Genomic DNA, 24689 nt, shown 5'->3' with positions numbered 1-24689 from the left:
GTCCCGTTAAACCTCTCCACCAGCCCATTGGACTGGGGGTGATACGCTGAGGCCCAGTCATGCCGGACCCCACATTTCTCCCACAAGCACCGGAGCAGGGCCGACATGAAGTTGGAGCCTTGGTCTGTCAAGACTTCCCTGGGGAACCCCACTCGGCTGAAAATGGTCAGGAGCGCATCTGCCACGGTGTCTGCTTCAATGGAAGCTAAGGGCACTGCCTCGGGGTAGCGGGTGGCGAAATCTACCACCACCAGAATGTATTTCTTCCCCGACCGGGTCGTCTTGCTGAGAGGCCCCACGATGTCCATGGCCACCTTCTGGAAAGGCTCCTCTATGATGGGCAAAGGTCTCAACGCCGCTTTCCCCTTGTCCCGGGCCTTCCCCACCCTCTGACAGGGGTCACAGGATCGGCAATACTGCCGGACGGTGGTAAAGACCCCGGGCCAGTAAAAGTTCTGTAGCAACCTCTGCCGGGTGCGCCGGATTCCCTGGTGCCCTGCGAGGGGGATGTCATGGGCCAGGGACAGGAGCTTGCGGCGGTACTTCTGGGGGACCACCAGCTGCCTCCTGATCCCACAGGACTCCCCTTCCCCTGGGGGAGCCCATTCTCGGTACAGGAACCCCTTCTCCCACAGGAACCTCTCCTGGCAGCCTCTCCTCATGGTCCGTCCCTCACTGAGGTCGGCCAGGTCCCTGAGCTTCTGCAAGGAGGGATCTTTCCTCAACTCGGCCTGGAACTCAGCGGCTGGGGAAGGGATGGGGCCCGGTTCCCCCTCCGTGGCCAGGTCTGAGGCCGCAGCCTCTCTGAGCCGTGCCCCTCGGCGCTCCCTCCCCACCCGAGTAGGGTCTCGCGCCTCCAGTGTGGTACCCTCCCCAGGGTCAGGTCGCAGTGCCCCTCGCCGGCTCTGGCTACGGGTCACAACCAGGGCGGTCTGGGGTCGCTTGGCCAGTCCTCTAGGTCCCCCCCCATCAAAACTTCAGTGGGCAAATGGTGGTGTACCCCCACATCCTTGGGGCCCTCCTTGGTCCCCCATTTCAGGTGTACCCTTGCCACGGGCACCCTAAATGGGGTCCCGCCCACCCCCGTCAGGGTCAGGTAGGTGTTGGGCACCACCCGATCTGGGGCCACCACCTCGGGCCGGGCCAGCGTCACCTCCGCGCCCGTATCCCAGTATCCATTGACCTTCCTCCCATCCACCTCCAGGGGAACAAGGCACTCTCTCCGGAGGGACAGCCCCGCACCCACCCTGTAAACCGAGCACCCTGAGTCCAGAGCCTCCAGCCCTCTGGCGGGGCTGGCTGGGGGTACTCTTCCCTCCTGAGCAGGTGGCAAACTGGTAGCCCCCCTTTCCTGGGTCGCCTGCCCCTCGTCCAGCTGAGTCCCTACCCAGTTAACCCTGGGTAGGTTGGGTCTGCTCAGTTTGTCCCGGAGCCCGGGGCACTGGGCCCGTACGTGGCCTCTCTGGCCACAGTGATAGCAGCTCAGGTCACGTTGGTCCCCTCGAACGGGTCGGAGGGGCCCGACACCAGGCGTTCCCCTTTGGAGGGGGTTCTCCCTATTTCCCCGCTGGGAGGCCCCATGGTGACTCTCTCGCTGCATCGGGGGGGGCCTGTTCTTTTGGGACTCCTCCCGGCTACCCCCTGACCGACTGTTCACAAATTCGTCGGCCAGCTGCCCTGCATGCTGGGGGTTCGCGAGCTTTTTGTCCACCAGCCACAGCCTCAGGTCGGAAGGGCACTGTTCATACAGGTGCTCCAGTACAAACAAGTCAAGCAGGTCCTCTTTAGTTTGGGCCCCCGCTGTCCACTTGCGGGCATATCCCTGCATCCTGTTGACCAGTTGTAGGTAGGTGACCTCAGGCGTTTTACGCTGACTCCGGAACCTTCTCCGGTACATCTCGGGGGTCAGCCCAAACTCACGGAGCAGGGCCTGTTTGAACAGTTCATAGTCCCCTGCCTCTGCCCCTGTCATCCGGCTGTAGACCTCCACGGCTTTGGGGTCCAGTAAGGGGGTGAGGAACTGGAGCCTGTCTGCAGGGTCAACCCTGTGCAGCTCGCAGGCATTCTCAAAGGCCGTCAGGAAGCTATCCATGTCCTCCCCCTCCTTCCGCTGGGCCAGGAAGCACTTATCAAAGCTCCTTGCAGTCTTGGGTCCCCCCTCACTCACCGCAGCCGGGGCCCCACTGCTCCTCAGCCTGGCCAGCTCCAGTTCATGCTGTCTTTGTTTCTCCTTCTCCTGCTGCTCATGTTGACGTTCCCTCTCCTTCTCCTCCTGCTCATGTTGACGTTGTTTCTCCTTCTCCGCCTGCTCATGTTGACGTTGTTTCTCCTCATGTTGACGTTGTTTTTCATGATCCTCCAGCTCCCTCATTTTCCTCTCCCTCTCCCATTCCAGCCGCATCCGCTCCAGGGATGGGGAGCTCCGCTGGGAGGATCCCCTGCTGGCTGCTGGGGTCAGGGGGCCCTCGGTATTCGCTGGGCTTCCCACAACCCCTCCCCCAGGCATAGGTAGGAAGGGTCTCGGGGTGTCCTGGGCAGCAGTCTGACCCCTCCCAGCCTGGTCAGGCCCCAGGGCCCACGCTGCGTCCGCCGGGCGGCTTCCCTCAGGGACAGGGATCGGGTCATCCAAGCGATCCCTCTCCTCCAGCTGGGCAATCAGCTGTTCCTTGGTGGACCTCCCGACGCGCAGCCCCCTCTGCCTGCACAGCTCCACCAGGTCGCTCTTAAGGCGTTTAGCGTACATCTCCCGGCTGGCCACTCGCAGGCCGGGCAGCTGTCCACGGTTTCCAGGAAAAGCCCCTAGTGTGCCAGTCCTTCTTGAGGTCACCACCTCTTTGCCAGGGTCGAGCTGCAGACTCCTCCGCCCCTGGGACCGCTCGCTGCAATCCCCCGGGGGACCCTGTTACTGCAAAAGTCCTTCTCTCTGGTCACACACTCCCAGGGGTTAACCGCCCCCTGAAACCGTCTCTCTCTGAATCTTCAGCACGCCTGGTCCCCGTCAATCCCCCTTCGTTTTACTGTTCCCCAGTCACTTACTGCAGGAAGCGCCGTTCACGGGGTGCAGTAGATCCCACCGCTGCCACCAGTTGTCACGGAGTGTGGGGGAGTCCAGGCCCTGCACCCCTCTTCCTGGGATTCACTGAGACTCTCAGCCAGCCAGTAAAACAGAAGGTTTATTGGACAACAGGAACACAGTCCAAAACAGAGCTTGTGGGTACACCCAGGACCCCTCAGTGAAGTCCTTCTGGGGGAGCAGGGAGCTTAGACCCCAGCCCTGGGGTTCCCTGTGTTCCTCCACCCAGCCCCAAACTGAAACTAAACCCACCGAGCAGGTTCCCTGCTGCAGCCTCCGTCCACATTCCTGGGCAGAGGTGTTACCTCCCCCTCCCCCTCCTGGCTCAGGTGACAGGCTCTCAGGTCTCCCGTCCCCAGGGCACATTCCCAGGTCAACACTCCCCCCTCCCTGCTGCGTCACATCGTCACACTTTTTCACTAGGAGGGTGGTTAAACACTGGAATGCGTTACTTAGGGAGGTGGTGGAATCTCCTTCCTTAGATATTTTTAAGGTCAGGCTTGACAAAGCCCTGGCTGGGATGATTTAGTTGGGGATCGGTCCTGCTTTGAGCAGGGGGTTGGACCAGATGACCTCCTGAGGTCCCTTCCAACCCTGATATTCTATGATTCTATGATCTGAGGAGCTTTCTTGGGGACATTCAAGGTAGCATGTGAGCAATGGCTGCTCTCCCTGTGAAGAACTGAGTCATGCATGGACATGTGACTTGCCCATGTGATTCCAAACTCCATCTTGCTGCTGTGATTTTCCACAGTAAGAACAAAGGGGTGTCCTTCCACAGGGCAGATAATATAAAAGGCCCTGGAAACCCCTCCATTTTGTCTTGAATCTTGCTTCTTACCTCTGGAGGAACTTTGCTACACAGAAGCTCTGAACCAAGGACTGAAGGACCCATCCCAGCTGGGGATGCTCTCCAGAGACTTCATTTGAACCTGCAGTTTATTCCATCACTGCTGCAAGCCCGAAACAAGAACTTTGCCATGACTGTATGTCATTGATTCCATTGAACCCATTCTAGCTCTCGTCTATATTTCTTTCCTTTAATGAATAAACCTTTAGATTTTTAGATTCTAAAGGATCGGCAACAGCGTGATTTGTGGGTGAGATCTGACTTGTATATTGACCTGGGTCTGGGGCTTGGTCCTTTGGGATCAGGAGAACCCTGTTTCTTTTACTGGGGTATTGGTTTTCATAACCATTCATCCCCATAACGAGTGGCACTGGTGGTGATACTGGGAAACTGGAGTGTCTAAGGGAATTGCTTGTGCGACTTGTGGTTAGCCAGTGGGGTAAAACTGAAGTCCTCTGTCTGGCTGGTTTGGTTTGCCTTGGTGGGCATAGGAACCCCAGCCTGGGGCTGTAACTGCCCTGCTCTAAGCAATTTGTCCTGAATTGGCACTCTCAATTGTGTCCCGCCAAAGGCTGCACCGTTACAGAGGACGGAAACAAAGCCCTGCTCTACAGTGCCCTGAAACGGGATCAAGGGCTCCTGCTTCAAAAGGGACCATCTGGGCTGGGGCTGGGGGTTCAGCTAGCTGGAGACAGACATCCCGTGTCCGCTGCGGTTCCTCTGCAGGAGCAGAAAGTGCAGATCACAGGCCTTCCCTCTGGCAGGGCCCCCGCCACGCGGCAGGTATCAGCACCTCAGCCTCTCCACTCCAGTCTCAGGGAGGCCAGCAGCCGCGCCCCCACGTGCCAGACGAGGCAGCGGAGGGGACTTGCCCAAGGACACGCAGCAGCAGCAGAGCTGGGAAGAGACACTGGACCAGGCTCCCACCCTTCTGAAGGGAGGTGGCAAGGGGAGTGGGAAGAGGGGAGGGATCCAGCCCAGAGAGGCTGGTAAAACGCCTTCTCGGCCTCCAGGAAATGAACAAAGCTCTCCAGGAAGGGACGCAGTGGAGTGGGTGGGCCGGGGAAGGAAGGCAGGAGCTGGATCCCGCGGACAGGTGGAGAGAGGCAGACGGAGGCACGGGCAATGGAATGTTATCAGCCAATGCAGCCCGTGTCGTGGACTCACACAACAGTAGCATCTGCCGTGAGACGAGCTGGGACAAAGCCACAGGGGCTGTCTCTCCGTCCCCACTGGCCACCCGCTGGGGCCACACAGCGCTGGACCGTCACGGGGATCCTCCACCATCACGCCCAGCCAGCTGGTGGCTCTAGCTCATGGCCTCCCAAGCATGAGACTCTGCAGAGCTGGACGCAGCTTGCAGCCACCGGGAAGCCGCCTCTGTGCAGTGGCAAAGGTGCCCGGACCAGTGGCCGTTTGGTAATCACCGCTGTAGTCATCAGCGTTACGCCGCTGCCCTAAGGGAAAGCTCCCGTTCCGTCACTCCGACCCGGGATCCAGAATCCCAGCATGGACATGCCCAGGTTTGTCATGTGCCCGCTCAAAAGGTGCTTTCCACCCTTGCCGGGAATGGACGCTTGTTTAACGCTTGACCGAGACCAAGTCAGTCACCGCGGTGGCTGTATTTACGGCCATTCTTCATGAGTCATTTTCACCGCTCGCAGGAAAACACAGAGCAGTTTAATTCCTTTTCCTCTGTCCTTAGGTTGGCTCCTGTTTCTCTGAGACCCTCTTTGTCCCCTTTGGCCTCCCCTGGACGTCCCCAGGGATTGTGGGCACCGAGCCCCGCTCAGCGCTGCCAGTGTGTCCCCACAGCACGAAGCTGTACGAAGTGCTCGAGTACAATGACGGCTTTTGCCACCGCTTCTCCCTGAATGGGGGTCTCCAGCAGCCCTGGGGACAACTCTCTGCTCTGCACCCCACCAGGGGAACCACGCACAGGTCCCTCTGACCAGCGCTCGCCCACCCCGCCGCAGCCGGCCCTCCCTACAGGACACTAGCTTGCCAAGGTTGGCTTCGTAAACAAAGTTGTTTGAGTTACACGATGAGCAAACATCAGCTCAAAGGTGAGCAACGCCTAGGCTACTGCGCTGTATCGCTCTTCGAATGCAAACCTCCCCCTAGAGTCCAGACCGTTCTAGACCACATTACAGTGTGTGGCCCGTTTGCGAGTTCAGCGCCGCATGTGCGCGTTTAAGCACGATCACTTGCACACACAGGTAAGATTATTACAGTCGCTTACACTGTAGTTGCCTCAACCAAATCAGGGCCCTCTGTTGTGCTTGGCGCTGTACATACGCGTACGCACACGCACACACACACACACACGGTGACACATCCTGCGCCACAGAGCTTACAAAGCAAAACTCAACTTCCACACACTGGACCCAGGTGCAAAAGCAAGGGGCTTCTGCACACGTACTTTCTACCACACATTCATGCCCGTGCTATTGCCTTTGCAAGTGGCTGCATGCACAAAACTGCGCACACAGGAAGAGAGGATGGGCGAGGCCCTCTGTGTCCAGGGGTGGCCTGTAGCAAGCTTCTACAGCCAGACCATCAACCCTGGGCCAGACAGGGACATTCCCTCCCTTTGGTCCCTTTCCTGGGTCTGCAGGAGGGGTTCTTTGGTCCCCACTCTCCAGAGCAGGATCCTCCCGTCCAGCTGACTCTGGGGGAAAGAGACTGGAGTAGGATTTTATCCACGACCTTCCTCCTTGGCTTTTCCCCCTTTCTTTACCCAGCTGCCCACTCCCCTCCTCCAAAGCAACTGCAAGGGGCACCATGGCTCAGACCCAGAAGATGGCCACATGACTCTCTGGGGCCATAAAATGCTTCACTAGTCCTTGGCAGTAGGACGACAGCTAGCTTCCTCCAGGTGTGGAGCCCCATTGCCAGTTCAGCGTGCGAGACTCCAGCTTTGCAACTTCCTTTTGTGTATGTTTAGCCGCACTTGCCACGTAACAATGCTCAGAGACCCAGAGCTTCACCCCGACCCACACAGAACCACCTCCCCCTCTGCAGAAGACACTTCCAGAGTTACCCTTTCTTCATGATTTCCAGGGCCAGACCGGGCAAGGTGCTGAATGCCCTTAACTCCTGTTGGCTGCAAGTGGGGCAGAGTGGAGAAGGCCCTGCAGCGAGCAGGATCAGGCCCAGGATAGACAGGACTCTGCTGTGTTGTGCAGGTTTCAGTTGGCCCAGCAAGTCTCCGAATAATTGGAAAACAAAACAACATGTAATTAATTGGGAAACAGGTACCACTGAGAGGGCAAAATTCCCTGCTGTTTGCGTGCAAGAAAGTGGCAATTCACTACAATTTTCTTGTCAGCTCTGAAACAAATCGTCCATGTTGCAAACCTCTTGAAAACTGGGCCTGAGCTCTTAGCAGAACTGCCAGCCCCCTGACGGGATCCCCCCGGAAACACGGCTCCAAGAAAGGGGGCTGCGTACAGGAGCTGCTCTTTTATTCTAGACGGGAATTCAACGAGGGCTAAAAGGCAGGTTTTAGCACATGCAGGAGACCCCCTGTCACCGGGCCATCTCAGCAGGGGGAGATTCCACACGCCAGTGCCCAAGGGAGCAGGTCTTAGGAGAGTGTCTGATGCTGAGACCCACGTACTCTGCGAGCACACCAGAGAGCACTGCGGAGTGAGATGACGGGCGAGCCAACCGCGCAGGGGAGAGTCGCCTGAGAGGCCTTGGGAAGGACGGTGCTGCACGTTCAGCATCTCGCCAGGGTTGCAGGGCACCAGAGCATCTCAGCTGCCACGCACACAGCAGGGTGAAGTTTTGCAGAGTACAACAGTACTGCAGGCCAAGCTTTCAGCTGGGACAGGTCAATTTGGGTGCCTGGCTGGAGATGCGCTGCAGCTGAGACTCCCTACAGTGCTGAGCCCCAAACCCCCTCGCGGTGTCTCCGGTTACGTGCCCAAGGACAGAGGCTCCCGCAATCATGAGCCGCGTCTGCAGACCCTGGCCCGGGGAGCTGGTGCGCTCTCCATGCCGGGTCTCTCGCTAGAGAGAGGGCAGGAAACGTCAGTGTCCAACACCCACGGGGGCTTCGTCAGCGATCAGTTGTGGTGCTAACACATACAAAACCAGGGGGGCCCCTTTCTGAGTCTCACCCATCCTGAGCACCGCAGGCACCAGCCCACCCTGTCCCAGCTCCCCCACAGACCCCTGGGATAAGTTGGGAAGCTCAGGCCTGAACCTATTTCCTTAATCCAAAAGTGCCCCCCGCGCGCTCCCGCCCCCTCCAGGGCGACGGGGGAAGGGGTGGCTGTGTGCGACAAGGGCCCCACACCAGGAGGCCTGGAACTCGAGGAAGCGAGCGACCCCTAGCTGCAAATCTGAGAACGGAGTCCAGCTGCCCCCCGGTATCGCATGCAGGCGCAGCCTAGAGGGACTACGCAGCCCAGCACCGCAGTCTCTCGTCAGCTGAAGGGCCAGGCCCTGTTGCATGCTGGGACTTGTAGTCTCCACAGTCCGCACCACCCTGCATAAAGATATGGGGGGCACAGACCTTGCTGGAAGACTCCCAGCTGCACCATGGCCAGCAGCTGCTCTCTCACTGCACCCCACTGGGTGTTGCGATGCGCGGCTTGTCGGCCGCCCCCAGCACCCCCCTTCCAGCAGCAGCTCTTCAGAAAAGGAGTAATTTATTCAGCTGAGCTCGCAGCGCCGAGGGCAAGGCCTGCGCCAGCATGAGCAGGGTGGGAACTGAACTCCCCCAGCAGGGGCACGGACAACTCCACAAAGGCCCTGGAGAGGACACCATGGCTGGATGGGGACACAGAGCCGTCCTCTCTGGCGCACCACCTTACTGTCCTGCGAGAACTGCCTTTTTGACTGCGACCCGACCCCCAGCACGGCAGCCCTGGGACCCCAAACACATCACGGCAGCCCCGGCTCTGAGAAGGCACCACGGCCGCGTTTCATCCCCACGCTGGCTGTCTCCAGGCACTGGGCCTGCGTGTCACGCCAGACCCCACACCAGCAGCCTGTGCTCCCACCTGGAGGCAGCTTCGCTGAAACGAGATGCAAAACCCTCCTGAAGGCCGGGGGAAATAAAGAACAGAGCCATTAGGGGGAGGAGGAGAATAAACAACCGTCTTTCTAAACGATTCATCAGGGCAGACAAACACCTTGGCCAGCTAATGATGCTCTGATAAATGCAGGCGGTAATTAAAGGCAAAGACAGATGATATTCCAGGGGTGTTCGGAGCTTTCTCCAGGAAAGAGGAGACAGCAGACAAATAGCCCCCTCTCGGGAAATGTGACAAGAAGGAGCCACGCACTCACAGTTGGCTGCGACCCCTCACTCAGAGGAGTCGAACTCGAGCGGGTTGTCACCAGAGCCCCATATTCTGCGGGTCCGTCCCCACCCCACGCACTTGTCACACGAATGTGCTACCGGGCAAGGAAGCAAATTTTAATGCTCCCTCCGTCAATAATGCAACCAGATCCATAGTTCAAAAGGAGCCTGCTAATTAAAAGCTGGTGAGCTTTAAATAATTCATCTCCTTAACTCGGATTGATTGGAGAGTTTAGTGGTTAGAGCCTTGAAACAATATTAAACAGCCTCCTCCAGGCTTCGGGAGCGGGTGACTTTTCCAACTCAATCTCAGACCCTTGCCAACGGAGACATGGGGGCTGGGCCCAGGAACCTGCTGCATCTTTCAAAGATGGGGGATCCGGGCAACAGGCTGCTGGGGTAAGTGAGACGCTGCTACCACTGGTCATGCAGAATTCCTCTGTACAGCTCTGCCAATGGCCTGGGCTAGCCCTGGGGCCCCCACCCCTCAACCCGACCCACAGCCCTGGGCTCCCCCAGCAGGCCGGCCCCTCCTGCAGTCCCCTGCTAGCCCAGCGCTAGGTTCTCCCCACACACAGCTCTGCCAATACCCCTTAATCCCGACCCCACAGTCCCCTCCACCCAGCCCAGCCGGTGCCCCTCACTCCCAACCTGCAGCCCCTTGCTGTCCCAGCTCTGGGCTCCCCCACCACAGCAAGGCCGCTGCCCCTCCAGCCCGACCTACAGACCTGTCCCCCCTGCTATTCCAGGCATGGCCTCATGCACGGCTTTCCCATGCACCTCAGCCCTGCCATGCTTCCTGATCCCCTTCCGAGTGCGAGCTGCCAGGCCCACTGAACTGCGGTTCTGTTCTGTCCACCAGGAAGCAAGTGCCCGACTACGAAACTCATCACGCACACAAGCTAACGAGGAACAAACCAGCTCAATTCCCCAGCCAGGCGGCTGTTCCCCCAGGCTCTGTAACGCAGCTGCCTCCTGCTTCCCAACTCCACGGCAAGTCTCGCAGTGCCGGCCGCACGGCAGCGCCAGCCCGATGTGGCGCCGAGCTGCCATTTGCTGGGAGAGCACAGACACTGAGACGACACGCCGAGCCAGGGCCCAGCATGACTCCAGCATCCAGTCCCCAGCCTGGGGCGCTGTGGGGATCAGGAGCAGACCAAAGCCCAAGCGATTTCACCGGGGGAAGGTAACAGACGGGCCACACCCTCGAGTCAATGCCCATGCCAGAGATGCAGCTTGGGGGGCCCCCAGTGGACGGAGGGGAGTTGGCACAGGCCACACATTGGCACATGGGCAGCAGCTCGCGTTCTGAAGTGGTTGAGGAGCCCCAATGGGGTGGAGGGCGCACATCCTCCCTGGCCTGGGTTTAAAGTTACCCCGGAGCCCTTTAACAAGGGCTTCAGAGACAGCAGCGTCCCAGCCCCGAGTGCACCAAACCTCCCGACCCACTGCAAGAAACAGCCCACACGGCTGGCAGGCTCCTGCAGCCCCTGGAGTACAGCAGGGCTGGTGCGGCCCCCGCGAGCCCCGCACGCGTCACTCACCTATCCCGCTGTGAGGCCTCCCTATGTGCTGCAGGTTGAGTCCTTTGTTCATGTCTAAGAGCCCGTTCTTCGGCCAGCTCCCCATGGCGAAGCTGTATGCCTGAAAGAGAGAGAGCGGGGGTTAGCTTGCCGTGCGGCTGGCAGGTGCTTTCTGCCTGGGAGCAGCATCCGCCGGCCCCTTTGCCATGGCTCCGGAGTGGGCAGTTGGGACTCTAGAATCCTAGACTATCAGGGTTGGAAGGGACCCCAGGAGGTCATCTAGTCCAACTCCCTGCTCAAAGCAGGACCGATCCCCAACTAAATCATCCCAGCCAGGCCTTTGTCAAGCCTGACCTTAAAAACCTCTAAGGAAGGAGATTCCACCACCCTCCTAGGTAACGCATTCCAGTGTTTCACCACCCTCCTAGTGAAAAAGTTTTTCCTAAACCTCCCCCACTGCAACTTGAGACCATTACTCCTTGTTCTGTCATCTGCTACCACTGAGAACAGCCGAGCTCCATCCTCTTTGGAACCCCTTTTCAGGTAGTTGAAAGCAGCTATCAAATCCCCCCTCATTCTTCTCTTCCTCAGACTAAACAATCCCAGTTCCCTCAGCCTCTCCTCATAAGTCATGTGCTCCAGACCCCTAAATCATTTTGGTTGCCCTCCACTGGACTCTTTCCAATTTTTCCACATCCTTCTTGTAGTGTGGGGCCCAAAACTGGACACAGTACTCCAGATGAGGCCTCACCAATGCCGAATAGAGGGGAACGATCACATCCCTCGATCTGCTGGCAGTGCTCCTACTTATACATCCCAAAATGCCACTGGCCTTCTTGGCAACAAGGGCACACTGTTGATTCATATCCAGTTTCTCGTCCACTGTAACCCCTAGGTCCTTCTCTGCAGAACTGCTGCAGAGCCATTCAGTCCCTAGTCTGTAGCGGTGCATGGGGTTCTTCCGTCCTAAGTGCAGGACTCTGCACTTGTCCTTGTTGAACCTCATCAGATTTCTTTTGGCCCAATCCTCCAATTTGTCTAGGGCCCTCTGTATCCTATCCCTACCCTCCAGCGTATCTACCTCTCCTCCCAGTTTAGTGTCGTCTGCAAACTTGCTGAGGGTGCAGTCCACACCATCCTCCAGATCATTAATGAAGATATTGAACAAAACTGGAGCACTCCCAGTTCTTTGTTTTCTCACAACAGCTATCCTGAGTCTCTAGCAGGCGCAGGGTGGACACCCCCCTGTTACAGCCAGCCCAGAGCTCTGGTCTAACCCCAATGAGATCGCTCCACGTTTCAGACACCCACCCAGCCACTGCCCTGCTCCAGCCATGGGAACACCCAGCACTGACCCAGCGCTTTCCACCATCTCAGGACCGTCGACATTCAGGAATCTCCATCGTCCGCCAGCGTCCGCAGAGCCCCCCCAGCCCTGCCATGGCGTGTGCCCAGCCCCACAACGTTCAGGGCCTCCAGAAATAAAGGGATAACAACAATGAATCATGGTCTCTAGCCATCAGCCCCAGAAGTGCCAGGGCCTGCCCTATGCCATCCTGCCTCAGAGCAGGGTGGAAGACCCCCAGAGCAGACAGTTCTGCAATAGCCACTGGAGTGGGGAGGGTCTCTGCTCCGACAGTCACTCACTCCTCCCCACAGCCTCCGAGGGCACACTGCCGCAGCTCTGATGGCACTGGGGCTGCACCAGTCTCTGTCCGGCCAGGTGACATGCTCGGCAGCGGGGAGCTCGGGGGTGGCACACTCGGGCACGTTACCGGGCTGAGAGCCCATGCTCCAGTCCCGTTCTCTTGCCCTGCGCACAGCAGCTGCCTGTGGGCTCGTCAGCGAGTCTCCTGCTGGAATCTGCAAGAATCCCAGGAGATTTGCGTCCCTTTGGCTGACAGGCTCCCAGTCCGTGCAAAGGGAGTAGGGGGCCATGGACGGAGAACAGCCGGGGAGCACTGTCACACTAGAGATGCAGCAGGGAATTATAGGCTTTAGGCTCAAGAGGGCAGGAAGAAGCCTAGAGCCCATGATACACCTCCAGTGAATGTCCCCCTATGCTCCCCACACCCTTTCAATCAGGGTCCCCCCCCCCACAATTCTCTGTGCACGTGTTTAGCCATTAAAACCAGTTTGTCCCCATGGCTCCCCTGAGGCAACGGGGGAGGGGGACACCCAGTGCCAGCCACCCCCACGCATAGAAAAAGGACAAAAATCGAGAACAAAGGCAGCGAGACCGGGAAGCTGCAGTGCTGTGTTCCGGGCACCAGGGGGTGCTGTGCAAGGCTACACACAACTGCAGCTGGCTGGGCCTGAGCCCAGATCCCCCCCGCCGCGGGACCCAGCAGCTGGACCCTCCACGCTGCACCTCAGGGCTTGCCACGGCTCTCGCCAGCACGGGATCCCCGGTTTGCCCATTGGCACCTGACTAGCCTCCCCCGGTCCGGGCGGCCCATCCCGCCGGTCTGCCTCGCCCTGAGGCGGGGGTTTGCACCGCTGGCAGGCTATGCGGGAGGCTGAGGGGCCTGAACCCCAAGCAGCTCACAGCGCTGGGGGTATAAAGGCCAGATCCACACAAGGACTTAGGCACCTAACACCCCTGGGATCCTGCAAACCCTGCCTGGCTCCCACCCGGCTCTGCAGGCGCCTACACCCCTTTGCACCCATCTGTTCACGGTGGCCCGGAAGGTGGGCTCTGAGCACACCCACCAGAGCAGCCCCCCAAAGCCTCGCGCTTTGGGCCCAGTAGGAGCGCGCTCACTTGCGGTGTGAGAGAGCAGAGGGGAAGGAGCAGAAGCAGTTTGAACGGGGACCTGCCACCATCAGCAGGGAGCTCTGGGCGAGTCCGACCCGGGCCGCCCTCAGCCTCTCCACCGGGGATAAATAATGCAAGAGCCAGCGGAGCCGGAGGACTGGACCTCCTCAGGCGCCTATGTGTGCTCTCTGGCCCAAAGGCTGTCCCCCTGCCAGCTCCCCATTCCCACCGGCTGGGAGCTCTGCCAACCTACCTTCCCATTGGGCGGTTCTGCTCCCCAGGGGCAATGCCGGACCACAGGGCAGAACTCCCCTGGGGCAGAAGGGTCCGGTTCCAGTTCCGCTCCCCCTGCCAGAGGGACCCTGGCACCACAAGGGACTCTGCACCTGCCCCAGACACACTGCACAACACGGGCCTTACCATCCCCGGGGGCGAGAACAATGAAGGCTCCCAGCGAGAGGGGCGGAGGAGAGGCTAAGGAAGCTAAACCGGTAGGACAATGCAAACCTGCAAACAGCCAGGCTGAGCGTCCATGTCACACACATCGATAACTACCTCCTGACAGCAGTGCAGCCCCTTCGTCTCGCCCAACGAGACCCAGGACTGCACTCGGAGCACTAGCCGCAGCACCTGGCTTAAGAACATGAGCGCAGCCAGACTGGGTCAGACCACAGGTCCATCTAGCCCAGTCCCTGACAGTGGCCAGTGCCAGGTGCCCCAGAGGGAATGAACAGAACAGGGAATCGCCCAGTGATCCATCCCCTCTCGCCCATTCCCAGCTCCTGGCAAACAGGCTAGGGCTTAGCTTCACTTCCCATGGCCCAATCTGCTGCCTCGTGAGTCGTTGTCCAGATCACGTGACCCCGGCAGCATGTCTGTCACCCCGCCTCTCACCTGCTCCCCCGCACCCCAGGACGGACCTCAGCTGTGATCCCTGACTTCCTACCTACCCCCAGCGGGGAGGAACTGAGTAGAACAGAAAGCAGAGGGCTGGAGAACGTGTGGACGCAGCTCCTGTGGGGGGGAAGGGGGTGGGCATTCAGGACCACGCCTGGCTCCTTGCCCTCGACACTGAGGGGCCTGGAAAGGTGGCACTCTGACCCCAGAGGAAGGAGCCTGGCACCACACCCCCATGCTTACTAGCCCAAAGGCAGGGCCAGGTTCCAGTGAACCCGGCAGGCACCAGGCGGGCACAGAGGCACTGCCTTTAGCCAGCCCGGGGAGGGGGTGGGGGGTGTCGCAGCGACGCGCAGAAAGGAGGATCCCCCTTTCCAGGGGCTGAAGCTGCTTCAGGACCTTCACAAAATGGAAAGAACGGTCTTGGATAGCAGGCTGCCCAAATCAGACCCAGCGCTCACCCGCCATCAGCCAGCACCACGGTCCCGGTGGCACGGGGGGTATCCTAGTTCAAAAGGCCCGGTGGGTGTCATATCCTCCTTGGCACGGCGGGTACCACATCCCCTCAGCCCAGGGGCACTGTGCGCTGTGGTACGTATCCCCCTTGGCACGGTGGGTTCCATATCCCCTTCCCCATGCTACTCCAGTGTCAGTCCCCCTGCCTGGTGTTTTGCGCCCCACCTCACTGGCGTCCCAACGGCACGGTGCCAGGAGCTGGAAAAAACCCCTCTCTCAGACTTCAGGGCCTGATGCTGAGCTGCACAGAGCACCCTGCGCAGAGTAAACTCCTGGCATCGCCAGCCGGTGGGTCACGAGATCCAACCCTGGCAGGGCAGATGGCCACACACGGCCTTTGCTCAGAGAGCAGCTGGCCAGCTCAGGGCTCAGCCCGGCAGCAAGCACTGCCCCTGACTGCCTGCAGGTGCCCAGCCCCTAGCAGCAGACGAGGGACCGGGCTGGGATTTATACAATAAATTCCCCGTCCCCCCAGCAAGCAAGTGGGTGATGACCTAAATGGAGGTGGGGGAAAAGTGGGCCCAGCGAGGATTCAGAGATAAAGATACAGGTGCCAAATACAAACCCCGCCAGGCAAGCCCTGCCACCGCTCCCGCCCCCTCCCTGCCACCTGCGGCCAGCCCCGCGCTCTCCCCAGGAGCGCCAGGCTCCTCCCCGCAAGTAGGGCCTTCGCTGGTCCTGGGGGCCTAGCGGGTTCTTGGAAGTGAATTTATTGCCAGCATATGTAACCATTCATGCTGCTCTGTTACTCCTGCCTTAGCAAAACACAGGGCTCCACAGATAATTAATAGACAACACTGCTAATCCTACTGGGAGATGATTAGCAATTAAAACTCCTAATTAAGTCTATGCATAATTCACTGAAATTACACTGTGTGTACACATGGGGAGGGTTGCTTGGCCTTCGACAAATATGCACTGATATCTTTATTGTTCATTAGATTTCCCCTGGCCCAGACCCGGCTCTATCGCTCGCAAGTCAGACTGATGCCTGTACTTCATCCCCGCCCCTCGCACCGGCTCCCCCTCCTGGGCTGTCCGGAAATCAGACAATGCCCGAGATGGCCGTGTTTGCAGCTCCCCAGGTGTTCTCGGGCATCTTGTTTACGTAAAGCAGGGCAGATGGTTGCCCCCGTCGTTGCCACAGAGGTGCAGCCCCCGGAGACGACAGGTCTCAGCATGCAGCATGGGCTTGGCACTTGAATTACGATGGAGCACTGCATGCTGGGAATCTGCAGGCTCCACGGGCCGCATGAGCAAGCCCAGGTCTTGTTCTAGTACTATACAAGCTGCAGTAATCAGTCCCGTGGCCATAACCTGCCTGACCACGCACGGGCAGGCTGTGCTCAGATCCTGCTCCTGGACGCGCTCTCGTCCTGCCCAAGCCCGTAGCACCTGGGAATGCAGCAGAGGGAGCATTCTCAGCCCCAGTGGGACATGCCGGGGGGGGGGGGGGGGGGAGTTCCTTTGAGCAATTAAGGTACAGCATTGATAGACTTCAGTCCTAGAGAGAGAGGGAGCTGCCATGCAGGCTTAGGAGTGACCAGCAGGGGGAGGGGAGCTGGGGCTCCGAGAGGTGCAGAGGGAGCTAGGTGGAAGGAGATATCTGTTTGCAGTATGATCCTGTACCTCCCAACATCCCACCTGATTCTCCAGCTGACCCCTGGGGAGCCCCAGCCTGCCTCCACCTCTTCTATCGCTGGCTCACCACAGACCCACCCTGCTCTGGATCAGTGGCAGTGTCACCGGGTGGAGGAGCTGTGAGAGAGGCAATCCCAGCTCTCCAAACCAGGCAGTATCTTCCCTTCTAGCTGGGCCTGGCTGCAGAGCCCCTGACTTGGGCAGGAGAGAGCTGCCCTCCCCTTGGGGGCTCTGCCTGGCTGGGGATGGGGAGCAGGAAGGAAAGAGGATGCTGACAACCTCTCCACAGCCTGACAGGCACGCAGAAAGCCCGGGGATGGCTGTGCTCCAAAAGCCTGCCCAGACTAAGGGAGAGGGACAACGCAGTACAGATGACACAGAAGGATTAAACCTTCCAACCCCTGAACAGGTAGAAGATGTATCCCTCTCTAGCAAGAAAAGGTAACAACTCCTCTCTAGCTCCCCCCTTCTCTGCTGATAGCACCCGCTACCCTTTGGCCCCTGGCAGACCTTGGGAAGGACCTCAGCTTTTCACTGCCTACTTCATCCTTTGCAACATCTCCTGGGTGCCTCATCACGAGGCTCCCCGCTTTGCCGCCAGGCTCGGTGTGGCACAGGTGAGCCCAGAGACCGTTCTCCACCTGGTACAACCATTTTGTCTCAACCAACTTCACGCACTGCAAGCCCAGTCTCCGCACAGCGGCTGGGCACGTGGAAGTCAGCCGTGGGAGGGGCACCAAGGCAAGGAACGGAACCGGAAGAGCAGCAACCAAGGCAGGAAGTCTGCGCCACACACCTCAGCCCTTTGGATCAGCACCAGGCATAGCACTTTGCTTTGCTAATCAAGGTCATTTGGTACGGCTGCTATACCTGAGCAAACTAGCTAAGCAGCCAGTGTGGAAGGTGGCCTGACCACTGAAGGTCAAGTGTGCACTTATGCATATTCAAAGCTGTCTCCAGGATCGATTGGGTTTTAATTGTTTTTCCTGGGGTTTTGGAAGGAACTGCCAGGGGCATTGATCAGCCCCAGATGAGGCCGCTCACACTTCAGGGCTCGCAGACACTGTCACTTTGGCACAGGCAGATGGAAATGAAAGAGCAAAACCGAGAGCTGCGCACAGACACAGCAAACAAAACATGCCACTTCCAAGAGGCAAGCTGCCCCCAGCCTGCTGGGAGCACAGCTGCCTGGAGGAGGAGGAGGAGTGCGCCAAGATGTGGGATCGGTGAATTGTATTTGAAAATAAAGTTTTTTAATTAAAATTGGCAATTCTGAGCCGCCTGCCGGCAGCAGCCACACAATCAGGAGAGAGGAGCTTTGCTGTTTAATATTTAAACACAGCGTTTAATCTTTAAACAGGAAAGCTCTTCTTCTGACTGTTAACGCAAGATGGAAAGTGCTTTAAAGTCTCAGACACTGGGGCTTCCCACCCTGTCAGGGTCACACAGGAGGCCAGCTCCTGGCAGCAGCCAGGCACAAAGTACAGCTGTAAATGACACTCCTCCATGACCCAGGGTTCTAGGCCTAGCCTTCTCTGCATCACCGGTGAGATTTCAGGCAGCCTGCGGACACGCACATTTCCAGCTTGAAAAGGAACATAATAAATGTCATTTAAAAAAACCAACCCAATGTCCTCCCCTGTGTTACTAACACCACTGTAAACACTTATACTGAAGGCCTTCAAAAGCTGCAGTGGTGTCTCTTTCACTTGTTATGCTGTTTTGGACAAGGAAACCAGACTAGTTAATTTCCCTTTCTGGTTTGAGTCATTGTTACAGGGTTTGGGCTGACAACCCCATGGGAGAAAATCCCAAACACAGAACAAGTCTCCTTGGGGTTTTTTCCCCCCCACATAAATTTTAGTTGTCAAAAGACAAAGAAAAAATTAGCAAGAACATTTTGAAATCTTTTGCTAACATGAATTTTCAAATGTTTTTTAACCATTCTCTTTGAGCTGATAAAAACCCAGAAAAAATTATCTGGAAAAAAATATCTACTTCCTCTCATGTAAACATTTCCATTCATATAAAACTTTAACATTATTTTTCATTTAATGAAATCCACATTTTGGATCTGAACACCCTGACGGTGTCCCTTTACAGTCGTATTATTGTTTAATTACACAACTCTGGCACTTCATAAATAAATATGATCACAGGCCCTTGCCCGCAGGAGTTTACAGTGTAAGGTGCCCAGGTGACAGGCATGCCCTAAGAACGGCAGCAGATTAGACAGGCAGCCTGAGTCTGCAGACAGTACTCAGAATTGTACTTACCCCACTGCCCCCTAGGACACTCCTGGCAGTGAGCACTGTGCCCCGTGGGGCGTGGCTGCAGCTGCAGTTTTGCCAGATAACTTGGATGTTTGCTGGCTCGAAGCTGCCTGCCCCCTTTGGTCAGCCCCACTGGCATCCTCCTCGTTACCTCATCTGACACGGGGGCCAGGAAGAGCAAGAGACTTCAGGAAACTAAGTTTTGTGATCAGCTACATGGGAGGCTTCAGGGCTCCTGTTTTCCCAGCCAGCATTCAGCAGATACAACAGCCTTGGGTGTCAGGTGAGCTAGCCATTCTCAACACTCCCTCGAATGCAGTGATCCCAAAGCACGGTGCATGCCCCAGCAGACTGGCTGGGTGGAGGGAATGTTACAGTTACACAAAGGCCTCTCAATTGTTCTCCAAATTCTCGGCTTCCATTATTTTACAAAATGAAATCTCTAGCTTTATGGATGCAAAGAAAACATTCAAAACATGATGCAGAAGCAACTGCCTGAGTTTGCAGAGAGCCTGAAACAACAGCTCCACAGCATGAACTGTGCCATCCATCTCAGCGAGTTCCCCAATGATGCTCAACAAAGCATGGAAGAAAGTAGAAATATCATATTATGAAGAACTACCCCAGCTCTGGCTAAGGGGAAGGGAGGGCACAAGGAAGTCACCAGAGGCGTGGATGGTGTATGAATGAGGCTGAGTAGAGCTGTAATAACACACGGTGGGGCTGCAGGCATAATTGTTTTGTTTTCCTGAAGGGGGCTCAGCTTTCTGCAGTTTGGAAAATGCTGTCTTAGCGAGTGCCGAGCTGCGGCCTGACAGCAGGTCCGGCCGCTCACGCAAGCACTGCTGCACAAGGCCAAACGCACGCACGGCTCGGTCCAAGGCACGCCAGTCAGCTGGGACGCAGCAGCGATGCGAGAAGGTCCCAGACACCGCTCTCTAGTGCAGCGACTCCTGCTGCTAGTCACAGACATGGGCTTCCCTCCCCCACAAACTGACAACGCAATCTCTCTGTGCCTCAGTTTCCCCCTCTAAACAAGCTGACAATTCACCAGCTGTACCGTCCAGGGGCAGGGGGAGGTGTTGTGAGGATTAGTCTCTCACGTGCTGTGTAAGCCCTAAACATGGATACATACGCCCCACAGGGGTTTAAAACCTCCCTGTAACCACAGTGGGACTCTCCACACAGACAGTGCAACTCGCGGGCTTAAGTGCTCTCCTGGATCAGGGCCTAAACTGGTATTTAAAAATTAAGAGAAAGAAAAATTAAAAAGCAAAGTTCTCTGAATTAAGGCAAGGAACCCAGGCGTCTGGGATGGCTTTCTGTTTCTGGGAAACCAAGTGAGAAACTGGAGGGGGGAAGAGGAATTTTGGGAGGAGAAGAGTGACTAGAAAGAAAATTTCAGAGCAAAGCAAACCGTGTAGGGCACAGCAGGGAATTCACCACTACCCCAAGTCAGGGAAAGATAGGGGCTCCAAATCGGCACATATCTCAGAGTCTCCCTGACAGTCCTACGGTGCCCTGGCCAAGTCTACGAACTAGCTGGGTCACTGGTGGCTCCCCTCAGTGGTGGAGGGACAAGAAGGATCCCTACTCCAGCATTCCCAGTGGCTAGATTTGGGGGGGAATGTCACCAGAACCACCACGTTGCTCTCCTGCACCGCCCTCGACACTCACTCACTGGTCCTCGTACCAGCCAGCCATATCGCCACTGCATGAATCCAAACACACACACGCCCCACCGCAAAGCTGCGTGGTTGGACCCTGGCTGGGCTTCTGCCCACCTGGCTGCAGGGAACGAGCTTTTGGGGTTTGCGCCTCGACAGTTTATAAGCAGCACAGTTGTAAAGCTGACGTTCCAGAGGTCAGAGAATTCCCAGAACAGGACTCGTCAGGCTGGTGGATTGATTTAGCTGGCCTGCATAGCGCTCTATCATTTATTTATGGGCAAGTGCCCAGCACATTCTCTCACACATCAGAGTACGCCAAGATTAGCCTCCTCCTGCTTCATGTGAACAGGACATCAGCTCGCACCCTTCCAGCGTGGACTCACAAACCCTCTGTGCACACCCCGCTCAGAGCCTCACTGTCTAAGTACTCTGGCCAGCTGGGGCTGACCTGCCCCAAACAGACCCCCTGACAATAACAGGAGGTGGCCCTGCTATTTATTGACAGGTGAGATGGCAAACCTGTGGGGTTTGGTGCAGAGCATGAATACAAAGTTTTCCCTGTCCTTACACCCTGCAACAACAGTAAGATCCATTCACAGCCCTAGCTCAATCCTCATTCCCACTGTTAAATGTTCTGGTGACTCCCAAACCCATCCTCGCGGGCCTCCACTAACACCGGCCTCATCCAGTATAGCTCCATAATAGAACAAGGGCGACATTCATGGCAGCATGGTCCTCCTGCCTCAGAGCTAACGACTCTCTGGGCCGTACACGGCCAGCAGTAGTGCAAACCTCACCCTTCAGCAAGGCAGGTTCGGTCCCACTGAGAGCTAGGCAGGAAACTGAGAGAAGATTTGGGCAAATTTCTGTTTTGTCCTATAGTGTTTGTCACACTCATTTTCCTAATTTTCCACCCAATCGTTTATCATTTTTTAACTTGGCTTTTAATTTCAAATCAGAGTTTTTGAAAACAAGAATATTTCGATTCTGAAAACCCCTCCGCAGAACGAGGGCGACAGTGCAAAGACAGAAAGAGGAAAAGTGATGGAACATGAGGCCACAACTTCCTGAAAAGTTTGTTGACAATTTTTAAAAATTTCAGTGTTTTTGTAAAAAATTCCATTTTAGGGGAAAAACAGCAAAATTTAAACTGTTTTTTGTTTTGTTTCGTTTTAAATGCAAATCAATTCTACCTGCTGGCTCCTGCCTGGCCTGTGAGCGGGGGCCGTTCCCCAGGAGCAGGGCCTCACCCAGGCAGGCTCTCTGACGCCAAGCTGCCAACTGTTACTCACCTCTGCCACATTTCTGAGGTGTGGAAAAGGGTTGTATCTCAGACGCACAAGCTTTCTCCTGGGAACGGGTGACAGGGGATGGATCACTCGACGATTCCCTGCTCTGTTCATTCCCTCTGGGGCATCTGGCACTGGCCACTGTCGGCAGACAGGATACTGGGCTAGATGGACCCTTGGTCTGACCCAGTCTGGCCACTCTTATGTTCTGTGACTAGACAGCCACAGGGTTTTCTGGTCTTGTCAGCCTTGCCCAACATACACCAGAAGATGCATCCCCTGCAGGCCACCTATTCAGTTAGCCTCTGAGGGGTTTATATGACCGTAGATGTTGGCAGGAGAAAGCTTGTGCGTCTGCAACTAAATAGGCTTTTAAAATACATCTTAAACGGTTTTCAGTCAAACCCAACTACTTCCCCAGTCAGCTCTGCAGGGCCGGGGCAGCCTTTTGCCAAGGGTCTGTGCAGCGCCCAGCACAACAGAGCCGCGATCTCAGCGACAGCCTCCGGGAGCTACTGGGATACCGAGAGGTTTCAGAGTAGCAGCCGTGTTAGTCTGTATCCGCAAAAAGAAAAGGAGTACTTGTGGCACCTTAGACTAACAAATTTATTTGAGCATAAGCTTTCGTGAGCTAAAGTGAGCTGTAGCTCACGAAAGCTTATGCTCAAATAAATTGGTTAGTCTCTAAGGTGCCACAAGTCCTCCTTTTCTTTTTGGGATACCGAGGTTACTGCTACTAATCATTTTAAGCTCACGCCGGGTGTGGAGCTAGCAAGATGAACTTCTCCCCATGCAAACTCTATGCCCCTGCACTGAGCAAATCAGGGCAAGCCAGCCACCAAACGGCACCGAGGTGCTGACGTACTGACACCAAAGCCAGACCCCTCGGATTTAAGGCTGCTAGATGGGGGCTGATCCTGTGCAAATAAGAGTCAGGTAATCAATAAGTAGATCATCAACATCTGGGCTGACAGCTCTTGGGCTAAATCCTCACCCCAGCTGCAACTGCAAAAAGACAGGCGAGGAGAGAAGACTGGACCTTGAAAAGGAGGTTCAGTGACAAAAGGGCTCGCAGGTCTCCAAGGCCGAGCAGCGTTAGCAGCCTCTGCTCTGTTGCTGTGTATGCAGGATTCTCAGGGCTTGCAGACCTAGGCTAGCTGACAGGAGGCAGGAATCGGTCCCATCCCCAGCGTCGCACAAACCCCAGCATCACCTGTCCCTTTTACGCAGTTTAGTCAGAAGTGCTGCTACATTCATGGCTTTTCAAGTATTTTAAAATCACTTACAAAAGCAGGATTAAACTATCAGAAATCCCATTTAATAGGACAAATAAAGAAATAACAATCGACTCTATCAGCCCTGCAAAGGCAGGCTTGATTCAAATAAATAAATAACTAAGAGAGGGAGGAAAAAAGGAAGCGGGGGGGGATAATGTGTGTTTACTCAAGCAAAGAAAAAAATATTTAAGTGATGTAGGGGAGAAGATTGCGGTAACTAGTGAAGAATAACATCGTCTGCTTGGCTGTCAAATCACACACGAATTTCAGTAATAGATTCTCATTCTGACACTCAATTCAATTCAAAGGTGATCCTGCTTTATCCCAACACATCAAATATTAAACACTCGTATTAGCCAGGGTGTCGTCGCCTTTCCCGGCTTAGACATGGCAGAAGGGTTTTTTTCCCCCTACTTTCCTTCACTCACTCTAATATTCTCAATGTTATCTAAACATGCCTTCATACACTGGGGTTCCTTATCAATCCCATTTGGGGAGGGAGGATGAGAACTTAAAATGGTATTAGCTTGGGGGGCTTTATTATTATTATTTCCAAAGCTTTTCAATTTTGTGTGGAAAAAGCTTAGAAAAAAAGGAGGAGGGAGGGGAGGGCAGTGAGAGCGAGAGAGAGATGGAGCGAGGGAAAGTATAAGAAAGGGAAAAGCAGCCAGCAGCTCTTGTTTGACGGATGCCTTTCAACAAGGGCAGTCTAGCTTGTCAAAGCCCGGGCTTGAGATGAATTGGCATATCTATTCAGCCTGCCTCTGGATGTCATGCAATACAGTTTCATATTCCCAGATAAGGCATGATAAGCAATTGCTGCCCTGACATCAGCGCCATCCATCCCTGCCTTTCTGTGCACGCGCCCGGGTGTGTGAGTACTGCGGATCTCCGCCGAGCCACTAATAAGAGGCATTTAATTTTTACAAATGCAGCGAGGAGTGGGGCCTTCGAACACGCCAGGAAAACCCCCCCACCAGCACAAAGACTGTGGATGTTTAATCACTTTCTCAGGGAGCCCCGACGCGCATGCACTCACAGACGCCGCTCAGCAGGCCCTGGGTGCACACGCCAGGCACTGCGTGTCGGTTCCGTTCAGCATGCAGAATACAGAACACAGCGCCAGAGTCTCCAAATGAAACGTACCTGCTAATTAAAGGTGGAGAGCGGGGAAGCACAAGGATTCCCTGCCCTCTACCAAATAAACCCACTCTCCAGCAGGCTGAGTTCCGCCCGGCTTGGCGTTAGCCTGGCGAGGGAGCTGAGGCCACAAAAGGAGAACGGACCCTTTCCCCAGCTGGTGGGAGTGCAGGGCTTGGGGCCAAGCAGGTGGGCTGTCTGCACTGCAAAACCCCAAGTCGAGATTAGGGGGAGGTGAGGGGAGAGCAGAGAAGGTGCTGAGGCTCCTGGGCTTCCATCAGTGGCCAGAGTGCACATGGGCCGACCTCACAAGTCTGCAGCATGGGCATCTCCTGCGATTCCTGGCTAGTTCTATCCCCCTGTCAGCCCCAGAGAGGGTCACCATAGGAGGCGCTCCCCGGCGAATCTGACAGGAGTGGGAGCAGATGGCTGCATCGCAGAGCACCCCTTGCTAGGCACCTCCAA

General features: G+C 56.3%; 1 protein-coding gene across 3 annotated transcripts in view; it reads right to left on the bottom strand.

Moving 5' to 3' along the window:
- The window catches only part of ERI3 (ERI1 exoribonuclease family member 3), a 240124-nt gene that overhangs the window by 71654 nt on the left and 143781 nt on the right, over positions 1 to 24689 (bottom strand). For all 3 annotated transcript variants that reach the window (XM_074962337.1, XM_074962336.1, XM_074962335.1), the window contains exon 7: positions 10785 to 10884. In XM_074962337.1, coding sequence (XP_074818438.1) covers positions 10785 to 10884 — 100 coding nt within the window. The remainder of the gene's footprint in view (positions 1 to 10784; positions 10885 to 24689) is intronic.

This window comes from Natator depressus, chromosome 8 (genome assembly GCF_965152275.1).
Source record: "Natator depressus isolate rNatDep1 chromosome 8, rNatDep2.hap1, whole genome shotgun sequence".
In the NCBI taxonomy this organism is placed as follows: Eukaryota; Metazoa; Chordata; order Testudines; family Cheloniidae; genus Natator; species Natator depressus.
Note: the sequence above shows the minus strand (reverse complement) of the source record. Positions and strands in the feature narration are given on the sequence as shown.